The sequence below is a fragment of the Xiphophorus hellerii genome, chromosome 12, assembly GCF_003331165.1.
Source record: "Xiphophorus hellerii strain 12219 chromosome 12, Xiphophorus_hellerii-4.1, whole genome shotgun sequence".
NCBI lineage: Eukaryota > Metazoa > Chordata > Actinopteri > Cyprinodontiformes > Poeciliidae > Xiphophorus > Xiphophorus hellerii.
Genome location: NC_045683.1, coordinates 29979045 through 30000250, shown reverse-complemented (window position 1 = coordinate 30000250; position 21206 = coordinate 29979045). Strand labels below are relative to the sequence as shown.

The 21206-nt window shown below is 43.8% G+C and overlaps 1 protein-coding gene across 4 annotated transcripts in view; it reads left to right on the top strand.

Annotated features, from left to right (window-relative positions):
- The window catches only part of cux2b (cut-like homeobox 2b), a 133081-nt gene that overhangs the window by 83207 nt on the left and 28668 nt on the right, over positions 1–21206 (top strand). For all 4 annotated transcript variants that reach the window (XM_032577828.1, XM_032577827.1, XM_032577826.1 and 1 more), the window contains exon 4: positions 12812–12890. In XM_032577828.1, coding sequence (XP_032433719.1) covers positions 12812–12890 — 79 coding nt within the window. The remainder of the gene's footprint in view (positions 1–12811; positions 12891–21206) is intronic.

Genomic DNA, 21206 nt, shown 5'->3' with positions numbered 1-21206 from the left:
ATTATTTTATAGACACAAAGGTCTCTGCTACATCATTTTAAAATAACCCGGCTACGTGTGGACAAGGCCTTAATCTCCCGGCTGTTGGACGTGACACTTCTGATGCATTAGCGTAACTCTGCGTTAAGACAAATCCTTACACACCGGCTCTGCTGATCCCTCTTTACCCTCACCTGGTCCTAATTATAACTGCAGAAGCCATATTTTAGTGGCGCGACAGTGATCCGTCATCGACAGGCCCACTCCAGCCGGGCTGGGAGTGATATCTCTCTGTAAAATATGTATGACATCAAAAAGCCTTAAAGGTTATTACAAATTAATAATGAGTAGCGGGCTGAGAGTAGTAAAAAATAGCCTCCCCTTGGTGTCATGTTTAAATGTTTAATTTAACATGCTCTGGTATAAATGTGGACTGCCTCCCAGCAATATCTGTGCGGGCCCCCGGGGCCCCCGGCAGCCTGGCGGTGGTGTAGAACATAGAAAACCCCGAGCGCCAGGCTCACGTGTATTGAGATCGACGTTCAGATTAGACCGCTTCATGCAGATGTGAACGATCGCGTGTTCTCTTTTCAAAAGGCGCCTCTTCAGCTCGCCGTCTCTTAACGGCACACAAAATTATATATATATATATAAAAAAACACACACACAGTTTTTACTGGCATCAAGCTGAAATCCTCTGCAGACTCTGTAGACACAGAAAAGCTCTCTCGGAGCGCCTCTCTGAAGCGAGTCGAATTATTGGCCCTGAACCCCCCTCTCACAGTAATGTCAGAAGACACTGTACAAAATTGCCTTATTTATGCCTGTAATGTAAGCTGTCTGTTCTGGTGTCGCTCACTCTCCGCAGAACCGACGACGGTGGCAGCCGAGTCTGGAGTGAATTTGCCGGGCGACTACCTGGGAAACATCAACAGTCATTAATTATGTAAAACCCTTCTCACAGTGGGAGCAGAAAGAGCTGCATAGAGCTGCAGCGCCCGCTCCTATTAGACTCAATGTACTCTACAATGAGCCCCCCACCGCCTGGGGGCGTGGAGGGATTAGCAGCCTACTGCCACGACCCCCCATAGGAAGACACACACACACACACGCCGCACCGTACAGTGCGCACACACTCTTGCACATTAAACGTGACGTTCTATTAAGTTCTGCATCAAAGTATGCATGTGTTAGGCTGAGGGGAAGAATAACACAAATCTCTGCGCTGTCTTTCCTCCCTAGTCACCCCATCATTCACTTCTCTCCTTCGCAGGTTCTGTTTCTTGCTCCCCTGGCAATTGCGCGTTGTTCCGGCTTTCTCCGCCGCAATAAATGAAATCGGCAAATCTGACTGGACGAATGATGCGGCGTGTTTGTCAGGTACCATTTGGATGTGGATGGTGCCTCTGCAGGCGTTATAGTGGCGTGTCCTGGTTAGAGTGATGCGGCTAGTTTATTAGAGACTCCTGTTCAACTGCTTCTTAACACAAGTAGCGACACATGACTCAGTGCGTTTAGACATCTAGACGTGATGAAAATCACTTGACTGAAGTTCAAGCTAAGCATCAGAATAGGTAAGCAGGAGGATTTAGGTGACTTTGAATGCGATATGGTTATATTAGACTAATCTGGATTGCCGAAAGTGTATGGCTGTGTTAATGCAAATCAGAAGTTAAGTGATACATTTTTCTTAATCTATAGCATATAATAAAGTATTTTGTCAACTCACCCTGTGCACTTAGATAAGCTACTAGAAAAGCTTTCCTGAAGGTTTAGAAGTGTGTTTCTGGGAATCTTTGGCCATTCTGTCATAAGTGTACTGTAGTTGTGAGGTCAGACACTGGTGTTGGACGAGAAAGCCTGTCCACTGTACCCTGTTAGCTGTGATGTTTTCACAGGAAGAAGCCATCTGCAAACTGTTGCCACAAAGTTGGGAAAATGAAATTATCCAAAATGTCTTGGTATTTGAACATAAAGAGTTCCTTTCATTAGAGTTGATGAGGCAATGTTATGTTCTAAGAACCGCCCACTACGCAGTCAGGCAAATATGTCATACTGAAGACTGGCAAACCTTAGACTCATCCATTAGATTGTCAGACAAAGAAAAACGATACACCCTTCCAGAGGAAATGTCTCCACTGCTCTGGAGTCTAATAACTCCATGCTTTACACTACTGCATCTGACACTTTACATTGTACCTTAAGACAAAGCTTGGATTCTGCTCCCTTTTCATGGAAACCCATTCCACGGAGCTCTCCTGGCAGTGTTCTTCAGCCAAGCTGAAGGCCATTGACTCCAGAAAGTTGGTGACCTCTGTGGACTTTGTCCTCCGATGTGGGATTTTTATGTTTCCTACAGAGGGGAGGCTGCCATGCACCAGCGCCAATGGGTCCTCTAACCAACACCAGCAGGCAAGGCGGGTGAAGTGTCTTGCCCAAGGACACAACGATAAAGGCAGACGGAGTAGGGGCTCAAACCAAAAAGCATTGATCCATCGTTCCTTGTATTAATGGTTCAGGCTGCTGGTAGTGGGGCATATTTTTATGGCTCACTTTGCGTCGGTACTAATTTGTTTCCACCCACTTTCTTGACATGTCTCTGTACACCAAAACCTGGAGTGAGTCAGTCAGTCTTGTTTGCACAATGCAGTTTAAAGTGGCTTTAAATTGTGTAAACATAAAAAAAAAATTGTCCAGGGGTCAAATCTGCAGCAATCACTTCATTCCATCATCTGAGGAATGTTTCCGACACCTTTGTCAAATCTGGGCCACAAAGACATAACGCAGTTCTGAAGTCGAAAAGAAGTCCAACATATTAGGTACACCTTTAGCATGGTGTACCTAATAAAGTGGCCAGTGAGTTCATAAGGCCGACCTGAGGTCTTCCTCCACACACACACACACACTGCAGCTGACAAAATCAGATTCATCAAGCAAATAATGGAGCTAATTTCTACACTGTGTGTTTCCAATCCATCTTCTGCTCACAACAAGACTGTTTTACAGACTTGGGCTCGTCTCCGCGCCATCCAGTCCTCTGTCAGCCACACACCTTCAGCCGCCGCGCGGGCCTCGTTCATCAGCGCCACTCTTCTTTAGCGGATGCGGCTTTGGCACGATGTTCCTCCACGCTGGAAACAAAGGCAGCACTGACACCTGTAATTAATTAGGCTATTATGCATTCCGCAATGATAATTGCCTCACTGGAAAGTCACCAGCCTTCTAAGAGGGAGAGAGAAGAGAGGTGGATAGAGAGCACTATCCATCATAGCCTAGCACTCTCTCTGCCTCTTTCACTCGTCTCTCTCTCCCCCCTCCACACCTCCAGTGTCATGCTGTCTCACCTTGACTAGTGCAAGCAGGACTAGAGAAATGCTGTCAACATGTGTCTGAGGGCGAGATATGCAGCTGTGGCTCCCCCGGTGCCAGAACTGCTCCGCCAGCCGCCTGCCAGGGTCTGTCCACTCTTGGGGCTTTGGCTCACATTGGCACAGTTACCCATGACACCCCATCTGTTGTAGCTTTGTTCACTCTTGCAGTACAGCACCGAGATAATGGGGGCGCTTTATTTTTTATAATTAGCCCTTACCGGCACCTCTCCTCTCTTCTCACCTCTTATCGGTTCTCCCAGCACCGAAAAACTGGTCCAGGAGTACTCAGCGCTGATTCTTACAGCCTTCCCTCTCAGCACGTCAAACCCACAGCCTTCATCTCATCCTCAGCACGCCCCACGCTCCCTAACCATCAACTTCTGATAGATCCATTTTCAACAGGCGCACTTTCCTCAAGGTTTAGGTCATTCGCTGCATGAAAGGTTTGAGAAAAGCAAGCTTAAAGAAAATGACAACTCCCGCCTTTTGAAGTACAAAGACACTGAGAAAAGATTTGTTTTCGTCTTTCCGTCTGTCTCATGACTTTGACTTTGCTGTGACTTTGAGGCGGGTGCTTTGTGAATTTTGCGGTGAGAGCCGGTAACACAGTGGTTCTGCCGGCTGCTGACGGAGAAGGGGACCCAGAAGCCACCTGCTGCGCGGTGGAGACAGCAGGCCCTTTGATCTCAGTTTAATGTCGTGCCATGTTCTGTCTCTCAGGCAGCTCCATATGCCATGTCCTCTGGGATTACGTCAGCTCCACCTTGATCCGCTATCTCACCAAGCCTGGGTCATTATCTTCATTCTCCTAAAAGACGTTGACCCGAAGTTTCTATCAAACGTCTCGCATCATATATCATATACATTTTTATTGGCTTCTGTAGTAGAGAGAGATTGGTCCAAAGGCCTACAAGAAAGTAGCATAACGTTGGTCTGCTGTTTGATCCAAAGTGTGTTTATGATTTTTGTCTTGTTGAAACACCAATTCTACTCAGGGTTAGATTGCGAACTGGTGATAGTTTAGTTCTTAGTTTTGGCTCAAGACATTCTTCCTATCTTTGTGGCCAAGCAGTTGAATGTTTCCCATCTGCTTGTCCAAAAGTAATTTGGCTTGTCCATGTGTAAGTTGAGCTTGAAGGTTTTGACTTTAGAGACGGGACTTTGTTTTCAGATCATGCTGATGTTAAGCATGCTTCACCGTAGACAACAACACTGGTATACCGGTGCCTGACAGACATTGGCTGTGCCAAACGTTTAGAGGGTAGTGTTTAATGTGTTCTTTTGAACCCTAATAGTTTTTCAAGATTAATTCTCTCGTGACTAAATCCCAGCAAAACCTCAAACTTGCTTGTTAATCAAAACTTTTTTTCTCTGTGTTTATTACATACTGGCATATTATAGTCAAATACTGAGTATGGTCACCCTTAATTGTATTTAGGGTTTTAGTATCAAGCAGATACATAAATATATTTATGTATCTCCTTCTCAGTGGATCTATGCTTTAGACCCCTATACTTGAACTTTCTTCACATTTTTGTAATGATGAAATCAGAAATCATACACGTTATCTGGATTTTATGCAACAGTCCAAGTCAAAGTAGTCCTTAATTGTGAAGTAGAAGGAAAATGATCTTCCATAAAGACGAGGTTTGTGGAGTTAATTCTCTCATTAACTATGAATCTCTGCTGCTCTATCAATGTTACAGTGAGCCTAGCCACAAACCTCTGAAATCCTTAAATAGTAACTGGATTCATAATTAAATCAAAAATATACACAGGTGGACTCTACTCTTTGCTAATTGGGGAATTTTGGGCATTTTGTTGCCCTGAATCGTCAGAGGATTTTGAAGACCATGCATTTTTTCCTTGTCTTGGTCTGTCGTCTATAAACCTCTAAAATCCGTAGAATGTTGTGCTTGTAACTCAAGCTTAATAAAGTTTAGGCGGTGCAAGTCCATTTGAAAGACTAATCTTACCGCTCTGACCAAAGGTGGGAGTCGCATGTGAAATCTCCAGGCCGTCCAGCTACCGTGAGTCCAGTCGAATTTGTCATTCATGTGTCGCTGTGACGTTACAGTATGTAGGCACATGAAGACAACCGGTTGCAAAATCACATCTGCGCGGTCAGCTTCGGCCATAATTTTTATTTTTATTTAATTTTTTGGGCTGAACCGGTAGCTCTGTAGAGGCAGAGTGGCTGTGGCGTCAGTGTGCTTTGACTGACAGGCGCCGCTTATTGGAATTGACACGGCGACGAGATGTGTGTCAGCGCTCTGACTGCTCATCTCATTGGGCATCCAAAGACGGCCGCAGCCACCGCCGCGCTGCCACTGCGGCTCCAAGACGGGGTGTCACCATGATTAAATCTGCCCTGAAACGCACGCGCCGCACATGTACGCCGCATTGCTTTGCCGTGTGTGTGTGTGTGTGTGTGTTTGCGTGCCTCCCATGGTTCGAGTGTGTGTATGTGTCTACGTGTGGGTGTATGCAGGTCTCTCACCATCCAGACTGTATTGCAATAGTGTTTACCTCTGCCCCTCTCCTCCACCCACTCATCAGTCACTCCTCACCAACTCATCTCTCTTGCTCCCGCCTCTTCTATGAACCTACACTCAAAGCAGGAACAAAATAAAGGATTGTTGGCAACACTGACAGCTGCAGAAGTGCTGGGTGGCAGAACTAATATATGATCGCTTCCCTTCTTCTGGATAGAAAATTACTGTTGTGCATTTTTTTACTAACAGAAGTTGTTTATTTTAACATGACACAGTCGTGCAATGGTGACCATATTGTGCCTCGTTTTCTCAGCTTGCCGTTGGTTCCTCTAGGACTGATTTTTAAGTGTTCTGGCGCAGGGCTTTCTCATGGTTTTGTTCTAATAAGCATGGCGCGGCGCCAGGGTTGTTGTGACACCCTGTCAGCCTGTGGGCTGGACTGCTGCTCTGTGAACAGCTCTGTAGGATGGACTCCCTGTGATTGTGCGCTGACCTTTGCATCATGAGGAAGATGACAGGTAATTTAGAGGCCTCAGGGACTGTGGAACCATACATTTGCTGTCCCCAAACCGTGCACCAGCGCAACCACGTTCACCTTGAGATGGGAGCAGCGCGTCAATATGCACTGCATGTGCACACGTGTGCACATGCAGGGAAGAGGAATCCATAGACAGCCCAAGAAGGTCTGGAGTTTTAAATATGCTCCAGGTCTGTGTGTGGAAAAGGGAATTGACTATAACAAAAAATACTTTTTTTCACCCCTAGACTCCTTGTCATAAATTATCCATCCATCCATGGTCTGTTCATTTATCCTTTCATCAGTCCATCCAATTGTTTGTGCAATCATATTATTATCTATCCATTGATTCATGCATCAATTTATCTTAGTGAACTTTCGTTATTAGAATTTAAAAATGCCTTACCAAGGGACAGTCAAATTTGTTTCCAGAATTTCGCTCTTAAAGTGACAGTGTTATGCATTTTCCAGCCATATAGTGCCACTTTATATTGCAATCAAATTATGATGTTATTTTCAGTTGTTATAAAAACACTGCATATAACAAACATGACTTAAAAGAAAATTGACTCTGCAATTTGATGCTTCGAAATTGGGCCTCTGTCTCTTTAAGAAGCCCCTACTCTTTCCGACACTTCTTTCAGGATGTCATCACAACATCGCTCCTCCATTATCCTGTCTACTACTGACATTACAAGCGTTGGACTGAGAAGTATTTTGTATGATGAGCTTAGCAGACATTAAGTTCCACTGGGTGTTTGCTAATTGCTGCTGCATCTAGTCTGGTGGAGGCAGAAGGTTGACAAGAGACTCAAACTTCAAGGCGTAGCTGTGGGTAAATAGGCGGAGCTTTGTATGACCCTGAATGGTTGTCATGGGAGATTCAAGGATTCAAAGAATCAAAGCAAAACTCCAGGTATGTTTTTGATGAGGAAATAATGTTATAGCCTGATATAAAGCTCACAAAGTCAATTTTACATAACATCCCCTCCCTGCTGTAAAGATGTATTAAACACCTCTGTGTGTAATCATGCAGACGTGCTTTGAGCTTTCCCAAAGTTGTTTGCACACACACTTGGTGCAAAAACATATCCTGACACACTCCCAACACCCAACAGTCATTGTCACACACTCTAATCACCTACATCGTCACAACCCGTCCTCAAACAACCAAATCACAAGGGGTGGCAAACTGGTAAGGCAGAGGGGGGAAAACGATGATTTAGAGTGATAATTGCATAATCACCAGTTGTGATAATTGTAATTGATGACTGCATAATTGCTAATTGCGCTCTTTAAGGGAGCCTCTCTTTTCCGTTGTCTCTCTGTCTCTCGGCACGTCACTCTGTAGCCCCTCTTCTCCGCTCCAGTCTTCTTCACTTTGGATTTGTTCTCCCTTCCCTCATTTATTTCACACTCCCCACCACACGTTAGGTTGATCCACTACACACACAGACACACTCACTAGCGGGTACAGTAAGTATTCTCAAAGGCTCATCAGTAAGTATTTCCCAGCAGCCCTGTCCCAGAGGCTGTGCACTGCCCACTCTGTTTCTGCGCGAAGAGTTATGGAGGAGCTCTAACAGGTTTCCTTTGTGTCTCTCTCACTCGCTGTGCCCCAGGCTTTACTCCTGCTTGTAAAATCATCCCGGGGCCAAGCCTATTCCCTTGGTGGTCGTATCCTTTATCACAAAACGGGCGAAAACAAAGAAGGCGCTGTGAGCCAGAGCAAGAAATGGGGGCCATATTTTCCAGCCAAGGAGGAGAGGAGATTTCCCAGTCGAAACCCAACCTCAAGCTGCAACTCTTTGTGCAGCTCACTCTGTCCGTCACAATGTAGGAAGTCACAAATCCCAGCTGTTTAAGAGGTGGCGGCTTATGCTGGACCTGACGACGACTCTGTGATCAGCCTTTCATTAAGCACGAGTGTTTTGATGGTAGCAGAGGCAGCTTGGAGGGAGGAGGGCGGGGTCATGTCTGTACGCAGACAGTGGGACCAACATGAGAGGGCATCAGGCAGGCGAGTGATTGATGTCTCCGCCGACGTCTGTAGGCAGGTTAATGGCGTGATTGTGGAGGTAATCTCCGTGTTCTCTCGTTAAAGGATGATGGAGGGCCAGGAGACTCCCGGCATGTACTTTAAAAGATGGAGCCCCAGTTGCTGCCTCTGCAGGATTTCTAGTTTATTTGTTTGTTTTATTCATTCTACATATGCAACCGGGGATTTTGATGTATCCGCTTCAGGGGAGGAAGGAGCAGCCCGGCCAGCACGCCGTCAGCCTGATTACAGAGGGCTGGCGCAACCACTCCGCTGCAGTGGCCGGGTAGTTCAGGTGAAATCTCAGCTTGGAAGTAGTTTGTCTCGGTGTCACAAAGTACTCTTGACGGTTAATGTGCTGCTGCACGAGGAGTCGATGAGATTTGATCCTCATCACTGCTGCACAAACAGAGAAACAGTCTGAATGCTGGCAGGAGTTTTTGCTGAAGCAATTCAGATTGTTCACATGCTGTTGACCCACCATGTAAAATCCCATAAATGTCATAAAAAGTCTTAAATTCATCTATTTGAAATTAAGGCCTTAAAATGTCTTGAATTCATTTTAAAAGGTCTTAAATTTTGACTTGACAGACCTATTTAGTCTTGTATATTCTGGGTTGTTTTTTTTTTAGTCACACTCAGATACCTGCATTGCATTCTGTGACTCGAGATGGAGATAGACATAATAATTAAAGTATAAATACATTTATTATGTATGTGTATAGATATAGGTCTTAAATTCCTTTTAATAAGGGTACTAAGAAGTGTTAAATTTGAGTTGGTGAGACCTGCAGAAACCCTGTTTAATATGGAAAAGTTAAAGCAGTTTGAATATTTCTTCACAGCATTCATAAAAAGTCTTTAAAAGTCTTAAATTGATGTATTAAGACATGAATTTAAGTGGTTTAAGCTGGAAAAGTTGTTTTATGATAGCAAGGTGATTTATGCACTCTTGTTGTTTATTGTTGCCACATAGTTTCATGAAGTCCTGGAGGGAGGAGAGTTGATGGGAGGTAGATGAGGGCAGGTGTGTGTGCGTTGGCGGGCGTGGGTGTGTGTGTGTGTGTGTGTGTGTGGGTGGGTGTGTGTGTGTGGGTGCGTGTACATGCGTGTAGGGAGGGTGGAAGGTTAAACTGGGGTCCAGCTGAGTGAAACAGCAGCACTGTGTATCAGGGAGCTGCCTAAGAGCAGCAGACTATTGCATCTGTATTGATTGGACTTCAGCCTTTTCCATTTTCCATGAACTCCTCTGAGTTGCTCTGAGTGGGAGTGATGGGGGCTGGGGGAGGGAGTGGGAGGTGAGGGTCTGAGTGGGGGGGATTTGCTTGATCTTTATGATATTTCTTTAAACATGATGCTGTCGTTATGCCTCCCCGGGGGAAAACGCGCCAGCCATTTCCAGTAAATCAAAGGCTCTACGTCTCACGCTATTTTCCACACACCTTATTTATAACCCCACTAAACAGCTCCAACACACTGCCGCCATTCTCATAAGTGTTTTCAGCCTTTTGCGAAATGAATGTGTGTTTTTTTTTTTCTTTTTTCAAATGCATTTACACCGCTGAGGAGCAGCACCGGCTCAGACGTGCCGCCCGTCCTCCTGGCCCCTTTGTTGGGACCTCATCGAGCCGATACGACTGTAATCGGCAGCGACAGAAATGACACGAACAGTAGATGACGATCATTTGAATCCAGTCGATGAGTCAGACTAGATCCGACTTTACTGTTGCCGCGTAGAGGGCGTCGGGGAGAAGGCACCGCGCGCGTCCTCTGGTTTACAAACAGATCCGAAGTCTCGGTGTGCGCTGAGAGCGGGTAACCCACATACCCACTAGTGCAGGTGCCCTCTCCATGGGGCCAGGTGGCGGCTAATTTGCTTTCTTTGTCCCTCCTAATGAATCGTTAATTGGTTTGCGTCACCTGCCGAGCCGCGATGCTGAGTGCTGCTGGTGATGGAGGCCACCGGCGAGTGTCCTCGCACACAACGGGCGCCTACATTTACCGGGCCAAATGTCGCCTGGCAACATGCAACAGCTTGGCAGTTAAACAGGAGAAACATTGCCACGGTTTAAGCTTTCTCAAGATGTCACTGATTTACTGTTAAGAACTCCTCCTTGTCCCGTAAAATCATCAGAGAATATCAGTATTTCTACTGTAGATCTTTCGTTTGGCAGTAGTATGTTTAGTAGGGCTGCACAGTATATTTGTAACTGAACCAGCTTCAGTCTTCATTACAATATTGATTAACAAAATCTGAGCAAAATCAATGTGTACAATATCAGTGTTGGGTGCAGCGTTTGTAGGATCTTACCTTTCAAGTGCCTTGCAGTCTGATGTTTCTTGACATCAAGATGCAACAGTGCATCGCAATAAGCAATAAATCAATTAATCGCTTGATAAATTAAAACCAGCTCAATAATTTCTATTTGCATGATTTATCATTTCTCTCTTTCTACCAAAAACTGCATGATAAAAGTCTTAAATTTGGTGTTTTGGTCTCAACTGTCCTTTTCTTTTTCTTTTTTTTTTGAATCACAATTTTGTTTTCAGAGACGTCATAATTCGTTTTATTTGTTGTTTCTGGTTTTCTTTGTTTATTTTGGATATTTAAAATGTCCTCCAGTTCCAGTGCTAAATTATCAATAGAATTTAAAGTTTGTTGATCTCTGATAATGTGTTCTTGCATTATTATGCCATTACCATTATATTATTTTAAAATTGTCTCAAAAAAACAATATTATCGTTGATTGCAATAACTTCTGGGACGATTTATCGACCAGTAAAACGTGTTTTTGTGAACAGGCCTAATGGGAACGTCGTGGTGATGAAACAGAACACAAAAACGAAGGAAAGTCTGAGCAAATGGCAAGAAAAACCACCGCTGTAGATCTTTCATGCTGTAGATTAGAAAAAGTTTTGCAGCTTTAATTGGTGAGTTAGGTGAATGTAGAGTTTTGGCAACACTTGTAAAGTTTTTATTATGGTGTAACTGAAGTGAAAACAGGAAAGGATGAGCGCACCTCTCTTTATTTTGATTTTGCTACTGTTGCTGCACAAATTCCTACACTTGAGTTTCAAAGTGACCAAGTGGAAAAGGTCTTGAAGCAGAAGTTTGGTATCATCTAGAGATAATTACATCCCGAATGTGGCGTGCAGCTTTCAGAGTGCAGGCCAGACCCACTTAGATATGGTAGGTTACTTAAATTCAACTTTTAAAACATTGTGTGGTCCTTTTGATATTCATAATGGCTTGAATACATTTTTCTCCTGAGGAAAACTAATTTATAGGAATAAAACTTATTAAACTTTTAAAAGATAACCAAGTGAAAAATCTCAAGATGTGATGACACGTCGGATACAACACATAAGGTTTTGATTCTGGAGCAGCATTTCAAATTTTGATTGGGCTTTAAATGAGGGAAATATTTTATGTCTCAGAAAGTAGCACTGTGTGTTATTAGTTGTAAAACATAAAATTTTTAACTGAAATATGATCACAAATCTGTCAGTTTGCCTTTACTTCATATTATAATATTCTGACCGGTTGGAGTAAAGCAGGTTGCTCAGCAGATGATACAAGCATGACACAAATGTTCTAACCAATAATCATACATAGCAGCTTTAGGTGTCGAGCCGCAGAAAATTATAATCATCTTAACAACGTTTGCTTGGAAATAATTTTATTATATTAAGTATTACAGTCATATTTTATGGTAGAAGGGTTTTCTATTACTCTAAACACTGTTTTAAAGGTGCAGCATTATGTAAAATTGACTTTTTTGTAATAATGTTATTGCCTCATCAAAGACAAACCTGGAGTGTTGCTTTGATTCTTTCATGCATGTTTGAGAAATCCTCTAGTCTCCCTTTCAAACCATTCAGCTGTGTAAAACACCTGGGTGGACCTAGCTCCGCCTTCAAGGTCCTGCTGCGCTTCAGAGCTGTAATTTCCAAGCTTCAGAGCTTCCGCCTCACAGAGCAGCCCTCCCCCACTCAGCTCCTTCAGACTAGCCAGCAGCAATTAGCAAACACCTGGTGGGACTACGTATCGGCTGAGCTCATTATAGGAGCTACTTCTCAGTGTAACATTGGTAAGAACAGGAGCCATGTTATGATGACTTCCTAAAGGCGGCGTTTCTTAAAGAGACAGAGGCCCAATTTCAAGGCGTTACATTACAAAGTAAATTGTTTTTTAAGTCATATTTGATGTATAAATCCCATTTTTTAACAACTGAAGTTAAAATATATAAGCTGTAGTTCCAATACTTCTAAACTACATCATGATTGTCATCAATGATGTTTTACCTTAAACTTTAAGTCAGACAATCTTCGCTTCACCTGACCATTCGTGTACTCTGTTCCTAGGTTATGCAACTCCATGTTTACCTTAATGGCATCTTCTTCCCTGCAGGTGGTCGCTCTGAACAAGCGCAGTAAGGAGGCAGAGTCTGCGTTCCTGGGAATCTACAAACAGCTTATCGAGGCCCCAGGTGAGTCTCCCACTAAGACCAGAGAAGTGCATCTTCACAAACAACACCAGCACACTCGCCAGCATTACGTGTAGAATTACCATTCTGCCTTTTAAGATCAATCTTTTAAAAGATCAATTCCCCGTCAATTGTCACGTCTGCAGGTGGACTGGTTCGCTCGCTTCGTTTGTACAAACCACCACACACACACGAAAAAAACCAGAAAGTAATTTTTCCCTCACCGTGAATACGGTGGATGTGGTGCGGCAGCACATGGATGTAAAATACAGAAAACCCTATATCCTGTGGCTCTTATCTATTTTTCAAAGTCTATGCTCTCAGAGTGGTTTCCAAAACTCTGCGTGATGCCACTTCAAAACCCAGCGCTGGTCCTCGAGTGTAGCCCGACTGAGGAGCAAACACGTTCTTAAGGAGCTCGGCTGTTGATTGTGGAGGACCAATTAAAATCCCAACTGAAGTCTAGGTTTGTGTTGAACCTGATGAGGCCAAAGGGGGGGAGGGTAAGAGAAAGAGGTGCAAAAGGCGGAAAATTGGAGTAAAGGAAAGGCACAAGTCTGTGTTTATTCAGTTTTTTTTTTTACTCCAGTGCCAGGGAGCATGTAGCGTATTGCTCTCTGTTGCAGGAGACGGCAGCAGTACGCAGCCCAATCTCAGTCTAGATCAGAGAAGCACTTGTGGCAGGAGTAGAGAATGCTGTTTACAGATTCAATGAATACGAGATAAAAGCCAGCGTCAGAGAAAAAGCGACGACGGCAACTGACTTTTAAAGGTCTCCATTTTTCCTTGAAGTCCCCTGCTTGATATTGCGCCACCAACCACCCACACTCGCTAACCCTCGCGCTCAGGCGCACACACAAACACAAGCCGTCTTTGAATGGAGTTATTTCCTTGATAAGAAATGCCTTTCTTTGAAGACGTATTCAGTTTGATTAATATAACCTGTGCCTTTTTTTACATGGTGACCTTAATTCCAGAGCATTTTAATGGTACACGATTTTAAAAGAGACCTTTGTCAGGTAGCAGAGGCTGCTGCCATCCCACGTAACACAAACACTTTGTTTTACAAAGCAAAATATTTTTTTTCCTTTTTTCTTGAAATATAAACTATGTTCTTTTTGTAACCATTCACTTGACTTGAAGATTGCAGAACATCACATACCGTGATGTTCTGCAAGCCACTCGCCGAACTTCATTTGACCTTACATTTGTAACGGTACGGGTCCTGCTTCTTTCATGCCACAAATATATTCGTATATTATAAACATGCAGTGTCTTGTAAAAATCTCTGCAGACTGAACTTCTCTGTTTGCCACTGTGCCACTTAAGTGTTTGGCATTTTATGTGAAGGAGCAACACAAAGATCATTTGAACGCAGACTTAATGAAAAGTATGTTTAAGACCTACCTGAAGATTATCTCCAAAAGGTATTTTTAATCCGTTTAATCGGACCTGCTAGCCTCATCGGAACACACATTCTAATTTGTTGAGAAGTATCTGAACGAAAGAAAGGAACTGGACTTAAACACTGAGGATTGTCCTCAGCTGAGAATTTACCACTGCGTCTGTGTTACCAATTTCGGTCTTGGTAACTGTGGTTCTAGCTTCCTTCAGGTCGTTGACCACATTAATCAGTCTCACTCCATCTCACTTGGAGCTCCAGATAGATTTCCTTGGTTCTAGGGGCCTTGAGAATTGATAGGAAGTTGGAAGTTGGGTTGTGAGAGACGGACAAGACATGCGGCAAAGATCAACGTACCGAGACTCTAACGGTTAGAGTCTAACCTGTGACGGCCATGTCGAGGACTAAGGCCGTTCATGGGTCATGTGCTGCACCACTGCACATGACAGTGGTGCAGCACTATTTCTGCCCTATTTCTTTCAGTTTTTGAAAGATCAAACCAACAGTTGTCACCTTGCAATCTATTCCAAATCTTTGGTGTTGAAGAAGTTGGATTCGAGGATCAATCAATCAATCAATCAATCAATCAATCAATCAATCAATCAATCAATCAATCAATCAATCAATCAATCAATCAATCAATCAATGTGCTAGATGTGTACCTACAGGAGGCAAACTCCTTTTAACTTTTCGCTCACTGTACCGTATTTGTTTGTGTTATCAGGAAAAATATACACACTTACAAATAAAATCATTCTTTTAAAAAAAAATTCAGTCTGAACCTGAAAAATAAGTAGAACTTTCTTTTCAATTGATGCAATATATAAGTATATATGCCTTCAACATGAAAGATTTGGTGTTGCTCTCAGCATGTTGGGGGGTTTGCTCTGTATGTATCATCTGTAAGGACTCACTGTATTCTGCCCCTGTTTGTCACTGTACAGCTTGCTGCTGGTGTCCAAGGTCACCCCCCCCCCCCCCCCCTGCACCTCCAGTCCTCCTGCCCCGCCAACCCCCCACCCCCTCCCTCTCCTACCCACCTCTCGTCAGAATGGATGACTCCAGGTACACGGGAGGACACTCATTTGGCCGTGGCCCCGCTTCATTTCTCTCTAGCCCCCTCAAACACAACAAGCAAGCATTCCCGCCGTTCCCCCTTCCAACAGACGCCACAGCTCATGTATTTTTAATCTTTTGACAGATGCAATTATTCTTTACACGCCATGCTCGTTAATCTTAATGCAGTTATTACTATTCATGGCGTGGCGTTTTTCCCCTCCTATTATTCCATTTGAAAGTGCCTCTTCCCCACATGTGTGTGTGTGTGTGTGTGTGTTTGTGCCCAGAAAGGCTTGGGGTGGTCCAATCAGAGGAGGCCAACAGCAAAGTTAATGAATGCAGAAGGAGGGGTGTGGGGGAGATACTCAATATGTGACCTGTTGTATCTGGATGCTGTTAACATCTGGTCTAGACGGACATCTGGACTGAAAATTTTATCACAAGACTTTGTGGAATTATTGTGATAACAATAAAAGTGACAATAAGAGCAGTTTATTTCTTTTCTTGGCCCCACAAACAGAAATGCTGCTCTCGAGAAGCACACCAATTTGTAATGCACTTCTTTTGTCACCAGTCACAAACAAGAAGCTGCTCACAGTAACTGCATTTGGTCGTATTTTCACATTTGTTGACATGCAGTGATACTCTAATTGAACAAACAGTTGAGAAAAATATTAAAGCTATCAATTCCTTAATTGAAATTTATCTTGACAATGAATCAAAATTCTTATCATAAAAATGTATCACGATAAATGATAAACTATACAATAAACCCCACCTCTAATCTGGTCACGCACCGGTTATCCACTTTGCCACGCCGTTACCTTTGGAAACGGGTAACAAAGCCGTCACACACGTGAGCGTTCGTCATGACATGTTAATGCTTTGTTAGTACCTGTATACAACTAGAATGCAACAGTCAACTCTGAGTGAGAAACTTTTGATCTGAGTGATTGAAGTCTCTTTTTTTTTTTTTTATTACTATTACTTTTATTTTTTGTTAAATCTCATTTCTCCGGGCCCCTAAGCCAACACGTCAATCCACCGGAGTGTTTCATTAGCGTGCTATATTTTGATTTGCCTGTGACACTTCCCCATGCTGCGCGCTGTAACTCCCACCCAGTCTGACGCTTGAAAAGAGGGCCTGTTAACAGCGCTTCCCTAACAATGTTTATATCACCTCCGCACGGTTTTGATCAGCGCGCATAAACATATCCTGATCACTGAACGTTGGAAAACAGTGGCAGCATCTGCCCGCGTCCCGGAGATGCACCGAACCTCTCCTCCTCCTTCTCCTCCTTCTCGTTCGGCTCGTCTCTCCTGGAGCGTGGGGGTGTAGGCGTGTGTGTGTGTGCGTGTGTGTGTGTGCGCATGCGTGCGCCGTTTGAACGCCTGCGTTTGTTGCCACCTCTGTGAGAGCGGCGAGGCCCTGTCGCCAGGGGCGTAGCCCTGAGACTGACACTCCAGGTGTTTGCTCTTCCTCGCCTCCTCACAGTATACACACTCATCCCCCAGGATCCGCCCTGCTCCCCCTCTCCTTTTAGAACACGTCTCCTTTTATCTGAGCGGAAAGCTCACGGAGACTTTGTGAAGATTCTGATCTAAATACACCCTTCTTAAAGTGTGTGCGTGTGTGCGCGCGCGTGCACGTGTGTTTTCAGGGCCTACGGCATGTCTGAAGTGGATGCGCATGTCGGCGTGTGTGTGTGTGCGTGTGTTTGTTGGTGGAAATGCTAGGGCAAGAGTGCTTGCTAGTGGTGACCATTGGTACTGCGGGTAGAAGTTAATGTTTTTTGTTAACAGACATCATATAAGTTCAACTTAATAAATTAGGTTGAACGAAGTTTTAAGTTGACTTGAAGTTTGTTTGTTTTTTTCAGAGTCTGTTAAAAATTCCACGTCTTGTTATTTAGATTCACTACAAATAGACTGAAATATTTCAAGGATTAATTGAGTTTATCAGAAAGTTGGAATATTACATAAGGCCGATTAAAAAAACAACTTTTAATTCAGAAATGCTGTGGTAATTTTGTGCAGTGATAACGGACCAGGAACCTCTCCAAAAGCAGGAAGCAGACTATAATGCAGGGCATGTTGGACGGAGAAATGGCTCGTTGTTTTTTGCTAAAGACAAAAGAGAAATCCTACAAGTGTTCAAATCTGACGCTATTCAATTTTTGTTTGCATTTCGTGGAAGTTGCGCTCATGTCTTCTTCAGAGGTTTTCGTGTTGTTTCCTTCAGCGGTTCTTGGTGCAGCGCCATCACAGGCTGGTAGGTGAACAGGTCTTTCAAAGGGTTTGGTTTGTTTGACACAGTGAAGCAAACCACACCAGCTGGAAATGGAACAAGTGTTAAAACTTTGGTCCCCAATCAAACTGAGTCTACAAGACTCTCAGGTGTGAAAACATCGATAGTCTCTTTACAAGACATCATAGATCCCAATGTGAGAAATCTGTGTACGATGACCCAATCCTGACTTGACCCGTCTGTGTTTACTGCTTCGAATCAGAAGACAACTTCAGCATTATAGTCTTGCCTTGAAAGTCATAAAACATAAATGGAAACCCTGCCAGAAAGATGTAGAAGTTTGAGGAAATGTGTGTAATTTTGGAAGAAGGGTCAGAACCCTGCAATAAAGCGTTGTTACTGGTTCACAACAGATGCTGCCCTGTGCTGCACTCTAAATAGTAGGCACTGAACTCAGCGATTGGTTGTCTTTCAGAAGCATAAAGAAGAGTCGTCCTTCCTCAGCCCACCCCGCAGACAAGCGCCAGCACCAGAAAGCAAGGCCTGCGAGGCACGGCCAGCCGGTTTTATTGTAATTGTGCGGCTAAGTACCTAGGATCGGGAGGCGAGTGGAGAAGTGCTTTGTGCGAGTCTGTTGGAAAATAAGGCCATATAAAAGCTGACGGAAAATGAAAGCTCTCTGGGCGGGACGAGATTATGCATAAGTGATTAATAAGAGCAGTAATAAACAAAGGCCCAGGAGATGTTTGAGGTGCTTAATAATGCATTATGTTCATAAAAGAGCCAGGCCTCTCCAACTCGTCCCTGTGGAGTTGGAGACCCTAGAGGGACCAGGAGAGAGTGTGTGCTCTCCAAAGGCAGCATCTGTGTGTGTGTAGGAATGCGTGTGCTGATAAGAGCTGATGGGATGCAGAAATGAAAAGAGAGTAGTATTTATTGCTGTTAATTCATTGGAATTTGGATTTGATAAGTCAGAATATAAAGTTTCTCTTCTTTTTTTTTACTTCCTGTATTCCAGTTCAGTTTGGTTTGGATGTCACGGCGTCTTGTGTTAATTTTAAACGCCGCGTACCCTCCTCTCTTTGTTTCCTTGACACCCTCCTCTTTGTTCCGGGCTTTAAAATGCCTCGACATTGATGTCGCTCCGTCTTCGTCCTTCAGTCTGTCAAAGAAACACGCAGAGCAGCGATAATAATAACAAAAAAAAAAAAAAAGAAATGCGCAGGTTAAAAAGTTTTCTCTTTCTCGGCTTTGTTTCGCGCCGAACGCTTCCCACAGTCGCACCTCCCCTACCCCCAACCCTCTTTTTCTTCTCATTCCACGCATCTTACATTTGAGTATTTCCTCCTTCCTTCTGCCACATCAAGGGAAGAAGAAGTGTTCGCTCTGCCGTCTTGAGTATCAAATGCCTGATGGTTTAAAATACGCCACAAACAGACGATGTTTCTGTATTTGTTGCGAGCAGTTTGTGTTTCTTTTCATCAAAATTGTTCCTTGACAGGCTGAAGATAAGAGGGGGGATTTTATTTTATTTTTTTCACATGGTATATGTCTCTACATTGTGTGTGAAGGTGAAAGTGCTCCGTCAACCCAGTTTTGGTCCTTGACAACAACATTACGACAGTGTTGCTGTTTGTTGCAGCAGCGGCGGCGGCGGCGTGTGTTTGTGGACCTTGAAGTCCACTCGCAGAGAGAGAGAGAGGAAGAAGAAAAAAAAAAGTCTGTTTTGAATGAAAAGAAAAAAACCTTGGAGCACAGCCTTGTAAATTAATTTGTTCGTGTTGTATGATGGGAACACAGCTGGCCTCATTAACATGCGCACAACAAATAATTATAGCTTTTTTTTTTTTCCTTCCTCTCTCTCCCTCTCTCTTCAGCCAGCCAATGCTTGGCTAATGGGCTTGCTGGGTTAATTATGTCAGAGCGTAATTACACAGAGCCCAGGGAGACATAATGGTGCACCCTACTGCGCCCACACCGCCTAATGATGGTGTATCGCTGACAGGGCCAAGACGGACCGCCCTGACACACCTGCTTGTCTTGGCTCGCTCTACGCCCGTCCACTCGCTCGCCCACCTAAACCTGCGCCCCCTCCTCTCCGTTTCCCCTCGGCGGAGCCACCCACAGCATGCTCAGCCGTCCGGCTTCTGATCCTGCTTTCAGATGTGCAATACGATGGTGACCACAAGCAGGCAGCTGCAGGGTGGTAACCTCATTACTGCTCAGCCAAAGTGATGAAACTCTGTATCAATCCAGCCAAAACCACACGCACACACACAAAACAAAACAAAAAATTCTGCAAACTTTTTTTTGCAGCTTGTTTGATATTTAGGGTTTTATTACGTTATTCTTGTTAGTGCGGAGTTTGCTTTGCCCTAATTTTGCTTTAATTACTCCGGAGCCGAAACACGTTCTCATCTGTAGAGTGCCTTCAGACCTTCTAGACGGCCGTCGCTTTTGATTTTGTTTTGCGCCAAACACAGCAGTGGGCAGTAAAATAAAAAATTTAATCAGGATAAAAATCGGTTTTCCTACTGAGCTTATGAAATAACTTTCAAAAGACAACTTAAATTGACCGCATTTTGCCACGTTACAACTACAGACTTCAGTGGAGTTTACTGGTGTTTGAAAGGGGGCGTATTCTGTGAAATCAACTGTTTTGCACCTTTTACCATGTTATACTGTTATTCCCTCATTAGAAACACACCTGGAGTATTGCTGTGATTCTTTTATGCATGTTTGAGGAATCCTCGAATCTCCCATGGCAACCACTAGGGACACTAAACACTTGATCTCACAAAGCATCGCCTAGTTGCACAAAGTTCCTCCCCCGGAGTTGCAGTCTCCAAGCCAAGCTTCCCCTGTGACTCTCTCATTCAGCTCCTTCAGACTAGCCAGCAGCAATTAGCAAACACCTGGTAGATCTACAAGTCTGCTGATCTCATTACACAAACTATGTCTCAGTCCAATACTCGTAAAACCAGATGTAAACGGCATCATGGACGAGCATTGCTGTGGTGATCTGCAGAAGGCGGAGTATCTGTAAGAGCATGCTATCAAATTTCTAAGTTGAATTTCTTTAAAGTCAAGTTTGAACCATACATAGAATTGTATAACAATTGAAAGTAACATACACTGCAAAAATTCATAATTTTACCAAGTATTTTTTGTCTAGTTTCTAGTGCAAATATCTTAGTGCACTTGAAAAAAGAGCAAATTAACTTAGAAGTAACTTTTCAGCATGCTTGTTTTTAAGCAATAGACCAACACTTGGGTTGTAAAAGAGTGACTGTTTTTTCTACGACTTTGTATTTTTGTATTTTTATGATGTAAAGCACTTTGGACTGCCTTGTTGCTGGAACGTGCTACACAAATAAACTCTATTTATTGATTGATGAAAGTGAAAGAAAAACTTTTTTAAAAATTATTTTTTATTTTTTGCAGGTAATCTGGAGAGTGTGGGGTGTACTTGTGCTCAGACCCCCCATGACTCAATACGTTGTTGAACCATTTACGGCAGTGGTGCCCAAAGCGGGTCCTGGAGGGCCGGCGTCCTGCGTGTTTTAGTTTTCTCCATAGTTTAACGCACCTGGATCAAATGATGGCTCGT